Source organism: Tauraco erythrolophus, chromosome 26, assembly GCF_009769465.1.
Source record: "Tauraco erythrolophus isolate bTauEry1 chromosome 26, bTauEry1.pri, whole genome shotgun sequence".
NCBI lineage: Eukaryota > Metazoa > Chordata > Aves > Musophagiformes > Musophagidae > Tauraco > Tauraco erythrolophus.
The window spans coordinates 4,244,510-4,265,179 of NC_141490.1; the positions used below are offsets into that span (position 1 = coordinate 4,244,510).

The 20,670-nt window shown below is 45.8% G+C and overlaps 1 protein-coding gene across 9 annotated transcripts in view; it reads left to right on the forward strand.

Moving 5' to 3' along the window:
* Positions 1-20,670, forward strand: part of GRAMD1B (GRAM domain containing 1B) — an 89,315-nt gene that overhangs the window by 57,777 nt on the left and 10,868 nt on the right. For 5 of the 9 annotated variants that reach the window (XM_086626807.1, XM_086626809.1, XM_086626810.1 and 2 more), the window contains 7 exons: positions 7,099-7,119; positions 15,475-15,559; positions 16,455-16,558; positions 16,716-16,811; positions 17,266-17,346; positions 19,533-19,648; positions 20,138-20,294. In XM_086626807.1, coding sequence (XP_086482933.1) covers positions 7,099-7,119; positions 15,475-15,559; positions 16,455-16,558; positions 16,716-16,811; positions 17,266-17,346; positions 19,533-19,648; positions 20,138-20,294 — 660 coding nt within the window. Of the gene's footprint in view, positions 1-1,262; positions 1,284-4,590; positions 4,615-7,098; positions 7,120-8,208; positions 8,233-15,456; positions 15,560-16,454; positions 16,559-16,715; positions 16,812-17,265; positions 17,347-19,532; positions 19,649-20,080; positions 20,295-20,670 lie in introns of all 9 variants that reach the window. The other 4 variants (XM_086626808.1, XM_086626811.1, XM_086626812.1 and 1 more) reach the window with 4 other exon arrangements.

Sequence of the window (20,670 nt, forward strand, 5' to 3'; positions counted from 1 at the left end):
CTGTTTCCTTAGGAGGCTCTGTGGTTTTGGGAAATACCTTGAAAATAAGCTGTTTCAGTTCCTTTTTATCATCTGGATCATGAAAGGTTATGGAACAGATGAAGGTTTTTCTGTGCGGACAGCATGCGAAGGGCGCGTGCGCTTCTCCAGTCCTGTTTAAGCACTGCTTTGAGATGATGTTCAAGTTGCACAGAATCAGCTTGCCAATCTTCTGCACATTGCCTCCTAGCAGTGCAGTATCACGACTGTCTTGGCCAGGGTAGTGATATTTTCCCCAGAAAGGTGTTGTGTCTTTTGACCATGTTAGAAACAGCCTTGTCTTTGCTGTACTGAGGAAGAGGGTTTCAGGTTTGGTGACTCTTGATTTTCTATGAGCAGTGGGACCTGGTGAAACACACGTGAGAGCCTTGGGAGCCAAACGTAACCTTTGATTATACCCGTAATGTCAGTGATGTATTGTAAGACAGCTGTCAGGAGCACTTGTGATTTTCCAGATTTTTGAAGTGAAATATTTCAGCCTGAATAGCTTCATGGTGTTACAGGCATAACTCTGATGGCTTGTGTGAAACGAGTTGTTAGATCTTTGACTGATTTATTGCTGGATTGTGCCATGCACACAAGAAGTCTTCAACCACTCCCCTTTGTGGTCACTGTCAGCAGAGGAAACAGCATTCACTGGCCTACATTCACTGGGCTGAACGGATCTCCCGCCACTAAGGGGAGAGTGCGTGAGTTCAAAAGAGAGGGCAAAGGGTTTTTTCAAGATGAATTATTTGAGACCTGCCAGTTCTGAGGATGCCTTGAGGTCAGACTTGCTTCCTGTGCACACAGTAACCTACAAACACTGCCTCAAGGCGACATGACCAGTTGACACCTTTATGCATTATGCTGGCAGCAATCTATCCCCCAAAAAAGCCATGGAGCTAACTGGGAGGCAGGCAGGATGCAGGGCATGCTATGTTTATAGCCACACTGGGGGATGCTCTGTCAGGGAAATGGTATCCTTGGTAAGGGGGAATTACAGAGATGAGTTGCATTGCCCTGGCCCATAAAGTGCTGTTGTTTAAGGCCACGGGAGTGTGATTTTTACCAATATGGTGACTGCTAAAGCTTGACCTTAATTCGTGGTGCCTTTCACAAGGAAGGGGGGGGATATAATGCTTTCTGTTGGGTTTGTGGGTTTTCCTTCTCTTGATTTGCGAGGTAATTTTTCTTCTTTCCTTAATTTCTCTCTTTTCCTGCATGCTTTCTCTCCGATTAAGTCACACAAGCGCCTCTCCAAAGTAAGCCTTCTTTTTTCTCTCCTGTCCCCCACTGTAGAATTGTCTCATCACTCAGAAACCCTCCCTGTGGTACTGAGCGGTGACCCCAGTAAGGCATTCTCCTGGTGCAGCTGTGAGAATGTCAGCAAGAGCTCAGCCTGATGCCTGTAGCTGAGAAGCTGGTTTCACTTATATCACTGGGATCTCATTAATATTTGCTCACATGGTGTGAGAACTGCCCTGTTCATCACACTCCTTCGATCACTTCCAAATAATTTTAGCCTTTGTTTTAAGGTTTGCTTTCCCTCTCCCTTGACGTGAGCTGCTGTCTTTGCAGGGAGAAATCTGCTGGCTTTGGTAGGCTCAACAGTGCCGTAATCCCTTCTTTTTTCTCTCTTCTTACTTTATGCCTTTCTGAAATAAGAGTTGATCTCTGTAACCTCTTGCCTGCTTTTTATGATGAATAGTAGTTTTGTGGCCAGTGACCTCAGCTTGCCGCCCTTGCACGCTTCCCTGTGTGATGTAAATATTAAAGATCAGTGATTTCAAATGAACCCAGCTTAAACCAGTTAGAACAGACCTGTCCCAAATGAATTGTGAGAATTCATGGGCTCACTCTGAAAGGTAGTAAGTAGAAGATCCCTCTGTGGGTGCTTGGAATGGAGATAAGCTCATTTGAGATCTGATCTCACATCTGTATGCTACCCTCAGAAGAGTGTAAAAATCAGAAACGCAGATGGGATGCTCATTGGACACAGTGCCAGGCTGTTGGCATTTCCACATGTATACAAGTAAAATTAAAACTAGAATGGCTTGGATGGCTTCATAATCCCCAGAATCAATGCCTTGGCCTTTCCTCAGTTGATGCCTTAGTTTTAATTCTAGGCAGATTCTTAGAGAGCAGTGAAGTCCACAGTGTTGGCAATACTGGTTTTCCTTGGTCGTAATGCCTCTTGTAATCAGCCTAACCTTGCATGATTGCTGGTGTCTGCTGAAAGCTTCTTCATGTCTATTTTTAAGACAGATTTTCTCGTGCTTGGTTACTGTAGCTTGGAAAACTGCAAAGGAGGACTGCGAGACAAATGTCTCAGGTGAGGTATGAAAGAAATTCTATGAAAAATGCAGGTCTGGAATAGCAGAGAGTCCTGAAAGGATTTCTGGTGAGTAGAGGTATATGGGTTAGGACAGGTCATGGCTGGGCTCTGGTAGGCTGGAGATGCTTTGCCTAAGCTACGGAGAGGTTTGTTAGAGGGACTGGTGGGAAGAACATTGGTAGAGAGCAATGTACGCGTAAAACCTGTGTAGTGGTACTGTGATGTGCTTGCAGCCAGCCCCTTGCTCTTCTGAGAGAAAAAACTCACCAACTTTAAGATAAGTACAGAAACAAGGGGGAAATGGACCTTAGATGAGTTCCAGTGTGAGGAAGCTGATGCACAGAGGGAAGGGAATCCCAGGCATGACCTCTGCCAGCCTGCGTCAGAGCCTCCTGCCCTGCTCACCCACTGTCTTTGCATAGCATGAGCCTAAAGCAGTGTGAAGGCTGAACCTCTCTTCTGTGCTCCACAATGTGGCTTTCTCTGCTACAAGTGAGGAATCTCAAGCGTAATAAGCCCCCTGATTTTCCCCACAGATGATGATGGTGGTATCTGTTCCAAGACAGAGAGAGGTTAGGGGCAAAGAACTTAAGGACAAAGATTTTTAAATCTTTCTCAGCCAGTTCTCCTCTCCCCACCCCTTTTCTGCAAGAAGAATGGTCTGATTTTCCAACCTGTCTTGGTAATGAAATGAAACAGCTTGAGCCCATGAGTTTGATGCTGTGTTTATACAATTGCTGACAGATCTGCTTGAAGTCCCTTGACCTCTTTTGTCTGTCGTGTGAATTGTCGTGCTGCAGTGTTGCCATCAGAGGGAGTGCTTCACCAGGAGTTTTTAAGCACTGGATTACATCTGTAGGAAATCTTTTCTGGAGCTTGCTTTCCCATGCTGTCCACCGGTGTGGCATGGACCAAACCACTTATAGGCCTGCGTCAGCCTTACGCTTCTACTGGCAAACACAGCTGCTTCTGAAACAGCTTTCTCAACTGGGCAAAGCCCCCCTTTTTGCTAGCAGCCGACAATGAAATATGTGTTTTTAACTCTTTTGCTCTTGCCCAAGGATAAAAGCGATTTTGTCTCCATTGCAAATCCTTCAGATTCTTCCTACTGTCTATAGCTAGTAAGGAATACTGAGGATAAGTATCAGGTTAGGGGAAGACATGAATTTTGTTATAGACCCTGGAGATTGTGGAACAGTTTAGGTCGGAAGGGATCTCCAGAAGGTCCCTAGTCCAAGCCCCTGCTCAAAGCAGGGCTGATGTGATTAGATGAGGTTGATCTAAAGTCTTGGCCAGCCATGTTTTGCAAACCTTCAAGACTGGAGATCTCGCAGCGTTGTCAGGCCCCTGCTCCAGTGCTTAACCACTCTTGCTGTGAACAGGCTTTTTCCTTCCATCCAAATAGAATTCCCTTACTGCAGCTTATGACTGTTGCACCTTGTCCTTTCAGTGTGCGATTGTGAGAAGAGTTTGGCTGTGTCTTCTCATTTACCCCTCCCATTGGGTGATATAATCCCCCTTTAGGTAGTAGGTCATGAAATCCTAGTTGTTTTGGACTGGGGTGAGGGGTTTGGAAATAAAAGCCATCAATTTCTTTGAGTTATTTAGCCATGGGCATTTAGAAGCCAGGTGAATAGTGTAGATTTTGGAAGTACAGAGGTCAGAAGAAAAGGCTCTGGAACCTGTTCTGAGCTCTGCCCCTCACCCTGGTTCTGTGCCTCTGTTTGCTCAGTTGTGAAATGGACTTAGGGATACTTCTAGAGCTATTTGTCATGTTGTTCACTTGGCAAAAGGTTTCCATTCCCCTGGAAGCAGTAGTACTGTAGGAGCAAGTTGTGATCCTGCTCCCAGTAATGCTAAAAGGTGAAAACTTCTGTTGGCATAAAGTTAGCAGGCTGAACTTCCTGTGTGTGATCCACTGCTTCCCATCTGCACTATAAAGCTGTAATCTTCCATGACAGTATATGCAAATATGAGATCAGTAACCCATGAAGATTTAGAGACAACACTATATTAAAGGCTCAGAGAAAATACTCCATTTTTTCACCTTCTTCAATTTCTCCTAAATTCTTCCTGGTTACAGCCACCATCTAACTATGAACTCTGGTATCTGTTCCTATAGCATCGTCTCTGCAAATCAGTTACATCTTTTCCACTTCTGTATGCAACTCCATTCCTCTGTTACTTATTTATTTTCTCTTTTCAGTTCTAATGCTTATGGTTTCTTTTTCCAGTATGACAGACTTAACCTGCTCAAAGTAAGAATATGTTTTTCCTTTTTCTTTCTTTTTTTCCCCTCCATTATACTGTCTCTTGATTTTCACAGTTCACATCCCCCTATATTCTGATTCTCAATGAGTTAAAAAAAAAGGCAAATAAAATTGAAGATAGGTTAAAGGACTCAGATAGTCTCCTTTCTCTTTGGACTACCTGTAATCTGTTCTACCTGCAAAATATAAGGGTCAGGGGGAAGGAATCTCCTCATGTTTAGAATGCTTGGTGGAGGCAAAAGATGAGGCTTGGATGTCAGTATAAGTGTGTGGAAGAGCTTAAGAAAGGAGGAGCTGCTGTTTGGGGAAATTCAAATGTGAGGGGGGAAAAAAGAGTTACTGCAATTAATGCAGCAGAGGAGAATGAAATCCTGTTGCAGGGTGCTGACACCACAATATGTGCACCCTGATTTAGAAGACACAGTGACAGCAGTGTCTCTGTTTTCTCTATGCCAATTATAGTTTGATTATGAATTTTTTTCCCCCAGGAATTTCTGAGTTATGCCTTTTGCTCATTAAGGCAGACAGATGGCAAAACAAATCTGCAGGGAAATCACTGCATCTTAGACCCAGTGCTCCTCAGGATAAGGTGCTGTGTACATGGATTAAGATTAATTCTCCTGATTTTTTTTTTAGTATAGCTGAATTGCATAAGGCCTTTTTCCATGTCCTACTTGCAGAAAAGAATGACTTCAACCTAGGCCCTTTATGAATGGGGGGTATGACCAAGTATGGAAAACTGTGGGAAGTAAGAGGAAATTCCTGTAGTTAGTTGATGAGCCATACTGTATATCTAGTTCTTCAGTTCATATCCTTTCTCCAGGATTTGGGGTGTTGCTCTTTTTAATATCAAACTTTTGTATTTTGGCCTGTGGCGTATGCTGTATTACTGTGGGGGTTTTCATTAGAGACCAGTGCCCAGGGTTGCAAGGGGTTCTTCAGAAACGTTGGCTCTATGAATGAGATCCAGATGCCAGTAAGGTTGTCTACCGGAGTGGCATATAGGGAGCATAGGAAATGGAAAGCAAGGAGGTCTAGGTAAAGAGCAGTGCAAGCAACCCCATGTCTTCACAGAAATCTCTGGTCCAATCTGATCTCATTAACACTTTGCACTTACTTTCCTGTGGTAAACATCCTGTATGTTGTTGGTCCTGTTGTGGGCTATCCCAATGCAGGTAGTTTCTGTGAATATGAACTTAACTCTCTGAGTGAAACTTCCACAGGCTCTGTTACAAGTTGGAGAACAGTATGTTTTCCTTCATATTCCAGACTGGATATAAAACTGCGAAAAATACTCCCAGTCCAAGGTCAGAAGCAAGATGGCTTCAAAGAAAGAAGCGCAGTGCGATATTGCTTCTGTCCTTGTCTGTTAGGCTCAGCTCCCCACGTGTAATGTAGACATGCCATTGCTGGTTGGGAGAGCGGGACGGGCTCAGCTGTGAGGCTGCGGACACACAAGGTGCCTGGCGGTCCGGTCCGCGCTGTAGCTGACCGCTGTTAGTGGTGAAAGGCTGCAGTGCCCGCACGCTTCAGTGCCCTGGGGCAAATCCGCCTTAAAACAGGGGATGCCTGTACTTGCCGTCAGTTCTGCTCAGTGTCCTGACATTGGGAAGCCAGCCTGAGTGGAGTGGGAGTGCGAAGCTTATTTCTTCCTGTCTCTGTGCAGATAACTCTCACCTCCAGCTGAACATCGCCAAGTGTGGCTTTCCAAGCTGAGCTAGCTTTTTCGTACGCCCCAGTGTGACATGTGGCCTGTCCTCTCAAACCATCTGAAATGCCATGATAAGGACAGAAAAATCACATGTGCAGATGATGCAAAACACTGTGCGCTGAAATTCTGAAAAAAAAACCCCAAACAACAAAACAACCCAGCCTTTTTTTTGTTTGTTTTGCTTAGCTTTTGTAGTGATTTTCTTTAGCAGTTTTCCTGGCTCTGTGTGTGTCTCTCTTTTGAAATTTAAAATGCTATTGAAAGTCTTACCAGATGGCTTGTGTGAGTAAAACTGTGTCCCTGCCTCCTGGTAGATCTTCCAAGGCTTATTTGCGCAGGGTCCGTTCAACGCAACGTGATTTTTGCAACCCAGCCAGCAGACGTGGAAGAATGAAGCCTCTAAAAGAAATGGCTGGCAGTGATTATAATTAGCTCCTCCATTGCTAGCGGGCGCTGCTGTTCTGCAAAGATGGTTGCAGCACGCGCGCGAGTGTGTCTGTGTGCGTGCATGTGGACATGCACACGTTAGCCTGAACCGTTTCCTATTATGGACTCGTGCTTCTGGATTTGTTCTTTGTTCCTGTAACTGGGAATAACTGTGTTAGACCACACTGTGAAATCCATTGAAATCTTCTGTTTAGTTCCACTTTCGCTTCACTAATTATACAAACCAGATTGGACCTAGTTTCTCTGTCCATCTTTCTTTTTGATCCTAAGATCTCTGTGCTAACTAATGCTTCTCTTTTATTTTGTCCTTACAGAAAAGCCAGAGTTGGTATAATGTAAGTACTCCCGTTTCTCTTGTCCCTGGGTGGATATGGTCTGGGTACCTGGGTGGGGGGGAAGGTGCAAAGGGGCTTTGCAGTGGCACTGGGGCATACTGACCATTTCCAAAAAGAGGAGATTGAAGTGGCTCAGATCTGTTGAAGGAGAACTGACATCCTGAGGGAAAGGATGCCAGAGATAAGAGAGCAAAAGCTTTATCTTTTCAGTCGCTCTTCTGGTGATCTCCACGTCCTGTACCTTCGGGTTTCCCAGCAGAATTGGTCCTGATGTGGTGACAAACAGAGGTGCCACCGTGCAAACCCTTTGCATCTCTGAGTGGTGTGGGATGAGAGAGGAATTATCTTCTATTGACCTCACAGAAAGACAAACCATCTTTTGCTTCTGCCTCAACCTTATTTTCGTTCTGCAAGCACGAGTGGCGGTGTTTTCAGTACAAAGCTGGTGGTGTGCAGATTTCCACAATCAGTGTCACCTTGCAGTGGTTGAACCCCCACCCCTTGAGCGCTCTAAGGTAGATACCAGCAGTACCGTGATTTTGTAGGCAAAGGCAGCAGGCATTCCATGTTCAGCAACAGTTCCTGCCTTCCTGCAGCCTAAGACATTAGCACCAGTGATTTTGGCTGATACAGCGTGGTTGGATTTGAGAGAGGCACGAGAGGCAGACTTATTTACTTGCTGTATATAATATTCAGCACCAGGATAGGACAAGGATAAGACATGACCAGCAGGGACAGGAAAAGATGCGATCTCAGAAGCAGACAGAAGCATAGAGGCAATGGCATTAAGAATGAACTGTAAACCATGGTAGGCCAAACTAGTGGAGAAGTGGCAGATAAAGGAATGTGGAGTGTGGCAGCTTGGGCAGATGCACAAGCCCCACCAGGCTGCTGCAAAAATGTGAATCTGTGGCCATGGCTAAACATGACTTTTGCTACTACACAAAAGCTGCTTCTGACTGTAGCTGCTGAGATCTGTATCCTGCTGCATGATGCTGTGCTGTGGTCTGCTTCTGTGGGTCTCTTGTGTTTTCATGTCCTCTCTATCTTATCTTTCTGTTCTCTTGTTTTTCCTCCATATATTTTCAGCATGAGAGACAATACATCCGGAGAGTAAGCACTGGCTGCATTTTTTGTAGTTTCCCTCCCAATAATTTTCCTTTAGGAAAAAAAACAAAAATCATGTTCTAGTTAGTAGAGACATTCTGGCCAGATAAAAGCAGCAATGTGGAAGTACAGATGGGCCACAAACTCCAGGAAGGCAGTCAGTCCTACTTGGCAGTATTACTGCCGTTAAAAATTTGCTAATGCATTCTCCTTGATACAGTTTCCCTTCTTTGCCAACTCCTTCCAGGCAGAATTTTTCTGGCATTTGGACCATTCTGATCCTTCTATTCCTTTCCCCACTGAGAGCAGCTGTAGAAATGAATCTGTGGAGGCTACCCCTTCACGAAGCCTTACAATTTCCTTTACTCACTTCCCCCCACTTTCATTTTGTGTAAACTTCACTATGCTCAGAGCAAACACCCTCCGCGTTGTTCTTTGTGTCGATTCAGCAGCGTCGGGTGCCAGGCACTGTACAAACACAAACCAAAAATATAGTCCTTTCCTCAAAGAGCACACAGTCCTCAAAGATCCCCAGAGCATTGGTGGTCAGAATTTTTCTAAGATGACTTCAGTTTTTGCTGCTTTTAACTGGTCTTTTTGTCCTTGTAGCACTGTATCCCTTTTTGCCAGTTGGAACCCTTACTTTTCCCTCTCCTGGATTCCTTTTCCTCTACTTTTTCCTTAAGATGCTACCAACTTCTCTCATCTTGTGCCTTCACCTTGTGATCCTACCAGTGCCTTTTGGGATTGACATCCCTACCAGATTGAGAAATGGGAGAAAAGAGGTGAACCAAGGTCATGGATTGGTTTGGCAGACCTGCCCCTTCTTGGTCTTGTGCTTTACTTTCCAGAGGACAAATGTAAACTGGTCCTAGTGCACTGTGAGATTTAGAAAAGAACACCATTTTGAGAATAAATACACTCAACCTTTTGGGGTTTGCTTTGTGTTCGTGTCCTCATGGTGGAATAGCAGACCGTCACAGGGCTGGCTGAGGTGGCTAGCAGTGGAAAGAAAAAGTCCCTGAGGTGTTTCTCATGCCTTTAGTGAGGAACCACAGACATGGAGACTTTGATTTAGAATAACTGTTATTCTTACAGAGTGAAACTCAAGTTTGTTGGTCAGCTGTGGTTTAGTTCCCACCTGTCTATGCTTAGCCATCAGGATGCAGTTTGCGTGCGTTTGCTTTGAACTTGTGTGCCTGCATGTTGAATTATTGTTAGTTGAGTTATTATTTTAAAAATGATTTTTAAATTTACCTCAAAACCAAACTTTCTTCATAATTTTGTTTACTGAAGCAGAGATGCGACTAACTCTGTAGACCTGATGTGCTTAGAGAGGTGGGAAATTTGTGTTTCACTTGCCTGATGACATGAAGGACGAGGTTGCACTGACTGTGAGGGTGGCAGGAGCTCCACAAGTTGGTAGGAGTTTGTCACGCAGCATGCCATTAAAATGAGAGATGAACTGGAGGTGTTTTGCTGCCAAGAGTAAAAGCTATCTCCTTTGTTCTCCTTCTCTCCGGGCTGTGTGTGCAGGGACTCATTTCCCTTCATGGAGGAGCTCTCAGTGTTTGTGTCTTGAGGTCAGTGTACAGTTGAGGCACTGAGCCTAGCAAGTCTGCCATGTTTTTTTCTGCCTACTTCTCTTTCTAGGAAGGACTATTGATCCTTCTACTTCCCTGATCGTCTGTAAATTAGGCTGTATGTCTCCAATTTTCCACAGCATTTCTAGCTGCCACTCTGTAGCAAGGCTTGCTTCTGTAAATTGCCTCCTGTAGTCCCTGTGCTGGTAGACACTAGGCATCAGGAGAACCTGCAGAGAATACTCCCAGAAAAGAGAATAAGATGATCTTGAAAAGTCAGAGCAAACAGAGTTGGCACCAGGGAAGAGGTGAGATCTGTCCATGAAGTTTTCAGTTTGCTGTTTAGATCCCAAGGTCTGCCCCACTCTGTACTCCTTTCTTTTGTGTTTATCTACATGCATTCCTTTCACTGCTTTCTCTTTCACAACCATGCTTGAGTTTTTTTCTTCTTAGAGCTTCTCCCTGTAACTGACCTGAACCATCCCCTCTCCATCTATGTGCAGAATAACCTCAGACTGGCTAGTGGGGAAAAAAATGACAGTGAAAATACACTAATTGTCTCTTTCAAATGTTCCTAAATACTGCTAGAAACATTTGCGATCCTAGTAAGTCCCAAAAAGTCAACAGGAGCTCAGTTCCACCCGCTTGTCTTTGGGAGGGCAAAGTCCACACTGAGGGTCGCACGGAGTGGGACAGGAGCGCTGCACCTGCAGTTCTGCAAACAAATGCTGTGCACACAGGGCGACTTTCAGCCTGGCTTGCGAGAGGTGGAAGTCTCCAAAATAAATCCAGTCAAATGCAAGTAGATAGCCATGTAACGGAGAGTGCCCTAGGTCTTCCGTTGGGAAAACTGTGACAAAAGCCTGTGCACTAGGGGTTAGGAGGTGGCTGAGCATCCATGGCAGACTGTGATGCTGTGAAGGGCCTTCCATTGTGGAGACCTCTGAGCAGCTCTTGCAGCTTCTTAAGAACAGTGTCAAGTGATCATAAGACTGAAGCTAAGAAATCAGCGTTTGCTGGTCTCATTGTGCTGTCTTTTTTTTCTTGCAGTACTGTCTTGGAGACCTCTTAGATACCAGAATGGAGGGGGAAGCTCAGCTGTTGGAAAGGAAAAATCTTCCCTATACAGACAAAGACAGAAATTATGCATAATTTTAAGGAAAACCTCAGAAACAGCTTTCTGATGAGGGGCAGCCTGAGTCTGACTCAGCAATAGCAATCATTTATTGCAAAAATCCCAGCCCCGTGATGAGTTAGTAAGGAGCTGAACACCAGCCTTTTTCTCTGTAAATCAGTGCAATCATCTTGTAAGTTCCAGTAATGATTTTGTCAAACTATTTCTGGAGCAATGTCTTTTGGATGTTTTTCGTAGGCAATTCCCTTCAGATTTTCCATGATTTTAAGTGTATGGGTTACCAGGCTTGGCACAGTTACTGTGGCGTAGAGGCACTAAATTAGAAGTGAGCTTTTGGTGCAAGCTCATGTGATGAGGAATTCAAATCCACTTACCACCCCAAATGGCCAATGATTACTTTGAAGCTTCATCTGCTGTTTGTTCCCTTTTAAAAGGAGGGGGAGGAAAAAAAAAAAGAGAAAGAAGAAAAAAACTCGAGAGACCAGACAGAGTTTGGAAGAAATGCTGTGGGACAGGTGGCCAGTTTCTTTGCTGGCATTAATCAGCATAGCAGTCCTGCTGTCAGTGGGGTCTAAACTCCTACACAAGCCAGGAATGTATTATGTTCTTTTCTAGTAGTTTTCCTGTTCTGTCCAGAAGCAATGTAAATGTTCCCTAAAGAATTAAGAGCAAGTCCATCAGTCATGCAAATTGGATAAGATTTTCCTTCCCCCTTTCCTCTCTGCCTCTTGCCATGTCTTCACATCACCTGTTTTCTGTGCCGGGTGCTGTACAAGACTGTACCTTTCTCAGTTCTTGTGTTGTCAGACTTCCCTGTCCTATCCCATCCCCCAGCAGCAGCTGCTTTAAATTTCCTGTCAGAGGGTTTGTTTGTGCGTTAACAGGGAGATCTTACCATTGGGTCACCCTTTTCTCCCCATTTCCCCCACTGAGCCTCTTCTTTACTCCCTTTGCAGTGCCATCCTGTCCTGTCTCTCTCTGTTTGCAGTAGGGTTAATGATTGCTGTCTCCACCTCCGGGTTAGCTCTTCCGATCACTTGTGCCATTCAGCCCTGCAAAGGGAGGTGGGTGGATGTGTAGACAGAAGCATCCTGGTGGGGTGTTTTTTTTTGAAGTAATCTCATAAGCAGTTTCCAGCAAAGAGAGCCATTCAGTAAAGCAATGCAGGTACCTCGCAGAGGTCTGTAATCCTAATTCTTTGTCCTTCCCAGGCTACAGAAATTTTGTTTGTTGTCCCCTCATCTTGGGGTGGCGGATAATTGTACTACTTCCTTCTAACTGAGCTAAACATAGAGACTAGTGTGCTTTTTAGCACCAGCAATGCTTTTGTGGTGCATCTGAGCAGACAGAGCACTTGTCAGTTCTTCCTGTCCCTGAGCAAACTGCAGTCACTGGCCCTGGAACGAAACAGTGGCTTTGCAGAGGCTTGGTTGGATTTTTTTTTGGTTTTGTTTTTCTGAGATCTGTGTGCCCAGTTTGTTAGGAAGAATGAGGATTTTACTTCAGTGTAGTTGTGTCTAGTTTCCACAGACCCAGCATCATGGCTGAGCAGCACTGGTGACATGGTGTGGACATTTACCTGTGCACTTCTGTACTGGAACGCAGAGATGGATGTGGACTAAGGGCAGACGGGTGCAGGGAGCTGCAGCGCACCAAGCACTCTTCCTGGGACCTGCAGGAGAGTTCATGTGCTGGAGCCTGAAGGAAGCCCTTGCCCTTCATTTCCAAAGTGACCTGACTAATGCATGAAACCTAGAAAGACCCATCCTTTTCTGAGGGGGCTCAGAGATACGTATAGGAGTAGTGGAACCCTTAAGGTTTCTAACTGTGTGGGTCTCACATGGCTGATTTCTCATAGCCATATTCTTTAGATTGATCTTTCCTTACACCCCTCGCGCCTCCCCCAACACACTCTGTCCAGCAACTTTCCATTACAGGAAACATCTGCTTGGAGGCAGGGCTGAGCCTGGGTTACTGCAGGGCATTGGCCGACAGAATTACCCAGCTATAGTAACTTAAAGCATGTGCGAGTCATTTTGGTATCTTCCCCACCCGCTCCTTCCATGAGAAACGTTAACAGAGACTGAAGCTGCCTTTCAGAGCAGAGAGGGACGAGAGAGGAGAGCCTGAGGCAGGCACTAAAGGAGTAAGAATAACTGCTTTTCTGGTTTCAAAGGGGGAAAAAAAGCAGCTGGAGTCTCTGAGCTGTTTACCGTCCTGTTCAGTCCTGGAAAGTGCGGCTAGATCTGTGAATTCCAGCTGGTCCGGTGGGTTCCTGGTGGCCAGAGCTATTTCAGTTGCTAGCTCTGACAGTCCTGGGCGCTGGGCCCCGGTGCGGAGTCGCAGATGCCTTGCACAGACCTGCCTGGGACTGCTCGGGCTGTCGGCACTTCTGCAGTGCTGCTTTAGGGGATGCCCACAGCGAGAAGCTGGTGAGACTGAGCAGAAGAGCACCAAGAGCCCGCTAGCACGCTTACCCCAATGAAACTGTTTTTTCAAAGTCTTCTGGAGGGCAAATCCGCTCTCAGATGTACAGAGGCGGCTAGGGCAGATGACCTGAATGTGAGCGGGAAAGCAGGGGAAGGCACGTAAACTCCTGCCAAGCTGCTGTATCTCTGTCGACTTTGGATCTAAACAAGAAGCGGTGACGGCAGGAACAGGAAAAACTGAGTTTGACCGAGAACACGGGGAGCTGTGGAAGTGCTGAGGGAACGCTATGGATTCCTTGCTGGAGCACAAGGCTCCCTGGGATCTTGTGCTGGATGAAGAGCTCTCATGTCTGCTGTGGGACCTGGAGGGGCTTGTCGATTTACCGCAAGAAAATGTCAGCTGTGGATCAGATGAAATTCCAGCTGTGAGTGTCTCTAAATGGAACTGTTTATCACTGTAACAGAAGTTCTGGTGCTAAGGAGAAGCGTCTGTTGTACTACAGTTTTAGGCAGGTCAGAACATCCCTTACTGCAGGGAAGGGAGTGGAGGAGCCCTCCACATGGGAACTCTGCTACTGAGTTGGGTCGCTGTTATGCATTGAACCCAAAGCTCAGAGCTGATGATAATCTCTATTCCCCTCTCCTTTCCCATCCTGTCTGCTTGTCCCAGGAAATCTTGGGCTTGGGCTCTTGCTGGAGCCCATCTCTGCCCAAGCTCTTTTCCAGATGTTCAGGCTAAAAGTTTGGTAAGTAGAATTCGTCTTTCTATCATCTGCTGGTGAGCAGATTTTATTCAGAATTAAGATACTTTCCTTGGGCCCACAGGACTGGAGCAAATATGTGAAGTGCTGAGTTGACATTAAAAAATATTGTTTCTAATTCATTGAATTGGTGTGAGGAAGAGGAAGTGCTTTTGGGGTGGGGATGCGTGTCTTGTCTGCGTCGCCTTCTTTGATTTGACAATTTTGTAAAGCTAATGCTAAGTAACCTTCATATTCCTCCCACCCCTGTGACCCCGCCACCACCACTTCTCAAACAGGAGCTACCTTCTATAATCACTTTGATTTTTGGGGCCCTTGCTGGGACGCTCTGAGGTGTGCCCACCTTTCTGCTTTGGGAGATTTGTTTTGCACAGTTGGAAAAGATAGAAGAGGGCTGTGGAGAGGAAACGGAGACAGGGAGGGAAGAGGTTGTACCCTAGGTTGCTTCGCCTTCCCTACATTTGTGAGAGAAAGAACATGATAGACTAGACAGGAGATACGGTCCTCCTGAATTTGCACCTGCCTCTATTTATGTCAGCTCTGCCTTCAGAGGCTGTTCTGGCTGTTAGGAGCAGGTATCAGCATGAGCATGGTATGTAGGAGGTGGTCTAATGTGGAGTTAGAGTCTGGTAAACACCAGAGAGAAGCCAGCTCCTGACCTCCTTCCAGCCAACAGGACCGTTTCCTCTGAGGCCTTCCATGAGGCCAAACGTCTGCAGAATAAGCGCAAACCATGGTTGAGTCCCTGTGAGAGCCTCTGTTGAGCCCCAGGAAAGTGTTCTGACTGTACGGTGGGTCATTGTGTGTTCACTGACTGCCAGGTGGAGCCCTTAATGGAGAGAGGAACGGGGATGACTGCACTGTTCCTGAGCTCTTGATGACAGAGATCGTTCAAGTTCCTCTGGCAGGGCTGCAGCTGTACTAAAGTGCCTATTTTCTGGTGTTGCTGCACTGTTACTGGGAGAGCTGGGGACTGGCAGCTAACTGATGCATTGTAATCAGAGCATGTGTCAGACCTTGTACAGTCTGGGATTGCAGAAAAAGAGATTTCTCCTGCAGCCGCAGCTTCCATGCAATTCTGTTTTGCTGCCTAGCAGATATGAGTATGGCCCTTCTATTCTGTACTGTCTCTTCCAAGTCAGGTTCTCCTCCTCTTCTCACTTAACGCACTAAATCCCAAATTCTCCTGTCTGTGTCTGCTGTGGTGGGAGCTCCTAGCCTCATGCTTTGTAAGTGCATCTGATCCCCCTTCTCCTTAACCAAGGTGTTCCTGTTTTCCCGCTCCGTTTCTCTGTACTCATGCCTGCCCCTCTCTTTAACAGGCACTCTGTTATTTGCAGGTGTTGAGTCCAACATACAAACAACGGAACGAAGATTTCAGGAAACTCTTCAAACAGCTTCCTGACACGGAGCGCCTCATCGTAGGTAAGGTCAGCCCCTTGGTGCAGTGCTCTGCCATGCTGGCCCATGGTTTGGGGAGGAAATCCAGCACACGTGCATGCAGCTGTTTCTTCTTCAGCGAGATTGCCACCAAGGAGCAAGCCCATTGTGTCTGTCTTGTGCACAGACGGAACCCCTCCTCACCCCTTTTAATGAGTTTAATTCGTTTTGCTTCAAGGAGAGTAATGCTGATGCGTATCAGCTATGGCTCTGCTCCCTCATGATTTGAGGAGCATGTTTTCCTGCACAGTGCTCCCTGAAGCCTGACAGTGTGTTAGTGGTTGAGGTCTTTCCTCATTTTGTCAGAGCTGCATGTCTCAACATGCATACCACTGAGCTGCTGTTTTTTCTAACGTCCCCAGTGCTCCTGACTCACACATCACTGCCCTTCCCGTATCCATTTAGGCTTTGGCCTTGCAGTTAATTAGTGACTGCCTAGTGCATTGCATCTGTTCTTTTATCTTATGTAACTGGTGATCTCATACCATGTCTCATACTTTTGAAAGATGCGTATGCTAGTAGAGGAATAGAAATTGTTTAGGATGCTTAAACTGGGAGAGAAATGAACAATGGCACTAGAAGGAGAAAAGGAAAAAGATTAAAATCTGGAAATAGTACATAGGATGCTACAGAATGACCAGCTAATAAGGCAAGATCATCAGTCAGTAAGAGAGATGTCAGTGGTGTGCCCTTGGGAGGAATCATAACCTAGTGGCCAGAGCAGCAGCTGTGGCTCAGTTCCTTCTGGCTCTGCCTTTGACTTTCAGCAGGACTGTGTTGAGTAGCTGCTTCTCTTAGTGCTGCCGCTTAATCTCACCTTTAGGCGGTCCTGTCTTCTGGTTTTGCTGCTCCTAAATTATCATCTGTTGTCCACCCACAGATTACTCATGTGCGCTACAAAGAGACATTCTCCTGCAGGGCCGCCTCTACCTCTCAGAAAACTGGATCTGCTTTTACAGCAACATCTTCCGTTGGGAGACACTGGTAAGGCTGTCAGACTGCTGCATTGAGCATGTGTTTTATGTCAGCGTATTTGCTGACGTTGCTTTAAAAGCACTCTTTCCATTGTCTTTCTCACCAGTGTCTCTCTTTACCCGTGTTCTTTTTCTACCTTCCCCTTCCTGCATGGCTCTGACTGTAGCTGACAGTTCGCTTGAAGGATATCTGCTCGATGACCAAGGAAAAAACAGCACGGCTCATTCCTAATGCCATCCAAGTTTGCACTGACACTGAAAAGGTACATCCTTGAAGCCTCCACCTCTGGGGCCACGCCTTACGACTGTCAGGGACAGGGGAATATAGGTGTGTTGCAGGATTTTTCCAAACTGACTGCTTGTGCTACCTGGGGCCTGGGAAGAAGCGTGCAGAACTTCTGCAGCCCTTGGGCTTGAGCTAAGTCTGGAACACATGTAGCTTGTGTGGGGCCAGGTAGAAGATCTGGGTTATATAGTAGCACATCTCTAACAGAACTGTTTCTGTGCTCAGACTTGCTCCCTTGGGTGAGAGGCACTCAGCCTCTCTGTGAAGCCTCCATGAGCTTCAGTCCGTGTCCAAGAACTGAGCACTGTGCTGTATAGCTTGCTTAGTCCCTCTGTGAACTGTAGCTGGAAAGTGATCCAAACAGGCTTGTCTCTTCTTCTTCTCTTTGGCCTTTTCTGAACTGATGTTTCTCTTTGTCTCTTCCCATTCAGCACTTTTTTACTTCCTTTGGGGCTCGAGACAGGACGTACATGATGATGTTCAGACTCTGGCAGAATGCTCTCCTTGACAAGGTACAGAGACCAGCACCTAATGTTGGGGTGGGATGAAAAGGAAGTGATGAATATATGCAGAAAGATAATACCTGTGACTAGTGTATATGAATAAAAAGATGTAGGGGCAGTAAGCACATGTGTTTAGGCAGAGCAGGTACGTCACTGCAGGTGCAATTCTCTCTTTTCACATGGAATTCTGTCTACATACAGGCATGTCTTGCACACAGAGCAGATGCCACTTTTTCTCTGCTGATGTGTGGGAGCATGTGCCTCAGGAAGGAGTTTTTTTGAGGTCTGTAATTCAAGTGAAACAGCCCAGACTAAAGCAGTCGAAAATGCAAGAGCAATAGCTCACTGCACAGGCAAAGCTCTTGGTAAGTCTGTGCTTTGGAAGTGTAGAGTTCAAGATAGGACAGCAAAAGAGCATGTGTTGAGGACATCCCAAAACCAAATGAGAACAATGGTAGGTGCGGGGTGCACTGGGTAAGGGCTCAGTGGGTTGGATTTTAAAATAAAGCGGGGATGTGCACCTGCTATGCCAGAGGCCCCATATATCCTATATTTCATCCGAGTATCTGTTCCACAGCCTGTTAAGTGTTTCTGGCCTCACTGCAGGAGTAAGACTCATGAACTGATCTTACAGTGCTACGAGCATTTTGAGATGTTCTGGCTTGAGTTCATACCGTTCTGGAAGGCTTAAGCACCCAGAATACCCTGTCCTGAAAATTGGAGTAGTATTTAGTATTCAAAAGGATCACTTTGGCTTGAGCAGCTTGTGTTGCTACCGTATGCTGTAATTTGATCAGCCTTTTGAAGTTCCTAACAAAATTCAGTGCCCTTGGTTTCAAGGTCAAAGCAAATGGGAACTGAGAAGTGGAGTGATAAAGGCAGGAAGCACTTCCAGAGCTCTTTTTCCAAATGTAGGATCCATGCCTGGCAAGAGAGAGGGAGAAAGAGCCTAGCCCATTTTTCCTGCTAAGACATGTGAGTTAGAGTGCATGTGGTAAGAAGGTGAAACAGTTAGATGTTTTTCTGGAGAGTGCATGTGGTAAGAAGGTGAAACAGAGTTAGATGTTTTTCTGGATAAAAGTTTCACGTTAGTTTTTTTTCCCATGCTTTTGATTGCTACTTTTGGGAGCTAGATTAAAAATTTCCTGCCTTATGCCATGCAGTAACTATGGGAAGAAGTTGGAGCCAGCAACTCAGAAAAAGTTCACTGGCTTTGTTTTCCTTCATTACCAAGAAATCTTTGTCATTGCTCGTAAATTTCTCATGGGTAAAAAAAATCCATCCCCTTTCATCCCTGTACCACATATTTAAGTCACAAGTTCTCCTGCCCCATTTCTCGAGAACCTCAGAACGCAGTCATATGGTAATCAGCTGACCTGCATCCCTAAAAAGCTGAGCTTTTGTGAACAGTCTTGATAATTTATTTTCTCTTTTTAGCTGGAAGTATATACAAGCTTTTCACAATAGTATTTGGTGAGACAAACTCTTTTTGGTTTTAAACTGCAACAGGAAATGTTTTTCTTTGTTGCTGTTTTAGATCATTTTCCCTGCAGCTGTAATTCTTTAGGCAGCTTTAATTTAAACAAACTTGGAGAGGAAAAATCCTTGCAAGATGCTGGAGTTTGGTATAGTAGGAGACATTAAGTGGAGGCACAGCAGAAGAGGCAGGGAAAACACGTGTGGAGGGAAATGCAGGTTTACTGCTTACATTATTACATGCGCAGCATTGTAGTAGTGAGAGATCTCATTTTGTGTGCTGCTCTGGGTGTAGCCTCGTGTTGGCTTTCTTATGCTCTTAAGTAATGTGGGATTGTGTCACGGAGAAATAACAAATTTGGATTTTAGGGCAGAACCTGGGCTTGGTGAAAGGGCATCTTATTGTTTGATGGGGGCAATCTCTAAGCCAGCTTGGCATAAAGGATACATACGCCTGCAGCCCTTAGCCAGCGTGGAGCTGGGCCAGCCTGCCAGTAACACACAATCCACTTTGTAGCATCACTGGAATTCAGAAGAGGTGAGCCCATCGGAAGGCTCTCTCTCACCTCCCATCTCACCTCCCTGGGCTTTGTCAGAATCTCTCACTTCTACTTTCAGGGCAACAAGTGTGTTATTCCTGACAATGATAGTTCCAAAAATTCATTGTATTTTAATATTCTCAGGTGAAAACATGTGGTGTTCTCTGTTCCCTCTTTTAGCCTCTCTGTCCAAAGGAGCTCTGGCACTTTGTCCACCAGTGTTATGGGAACGAGCTGGGTCTAACCAGTGATGATGAAGACTATGTGCCTCCTGATGATGACTTCAACACAATGGGGTGAGTGAGGAGGAGTAAAATCTGCTTGTGATAAAGAAAAGATGCCCTCAGGAGAGCAGGAGTCCTGATATATTGCATACCTCAAACTGCTGTTTGTCCGTGGTGAGAGATTCTGGGTTGTGGCTGAATGTTTGCCCTTAAATGTGTAATGTCTAAAAAGCTGAAAGTGCACCATTTCCTTGTGCAAGCTGGTAGGGACTGAAATGCCTGCCTCTCTACTTGCTGAGCTAGGTGAGCAATTCTGTAAATGCCCAAGCATCGCAGTCACAAGGCCAGTCAAGCGTGTTACGTGGTCAGAAGGTGCTGATGCTTGTCAGTCTGTTTATAAACACTTGAAAAGTTTGGGCTTGATTTTCCCTGCACTGAGCCATTTCTGCTTCCGGCCAGACTGGAAACTTCATAGAAGTATTCTTACTTGCTCTGTGTGTCCAGTTGTAGCTGTACTGAGAGGGGTAAGCATAAAAACCTGTGTTCTCTGTGGCGTCTCAGCTACTGTGAAGAAATCCCCGTGGAAGAGAATGAAGTCAACGACAGCTCCTCAAAAAGCAGCATGGAGGCCAAGCCAGAAGCTAGCCCTCAGCTGCCGAAGAAATCTGTCACTGCCAGCACGCTGACATCTACGGGAAGCAGTGAAGCGCCAGCCTCGGTAAGCGTTTGTCCTCCCTTGCGGTGGGAGCAGTAGTCCTTTTCTCCGAGATCCTCGAAGGTACAAGGTAACTGTCTAACCTGCAGCTCCTTTTCCACGGCAGCTGACCACAGTCCTCGAGTCAGTGATATCTGTGAGCGTGGCGTTTGGCCAAGAAAAGTGAGCAAAGCATGCCCGTCCCAAAAGCCAGTAAACTGGGACTCTCAGCAGCAAGGGCGTTTTCCTTTCTATACTTTCAGGTGAAAAGAAATGGAGTGTTGGAGATAAAAGGGTTATAATTTCTTCTCTGCCTTCAGTTACTCCCTCGGAAACGGTGCGTGCCCTCACAGTATTACGGCAAAGCAGACCTTGTTTAGATATAACCTCAGATTTTTCT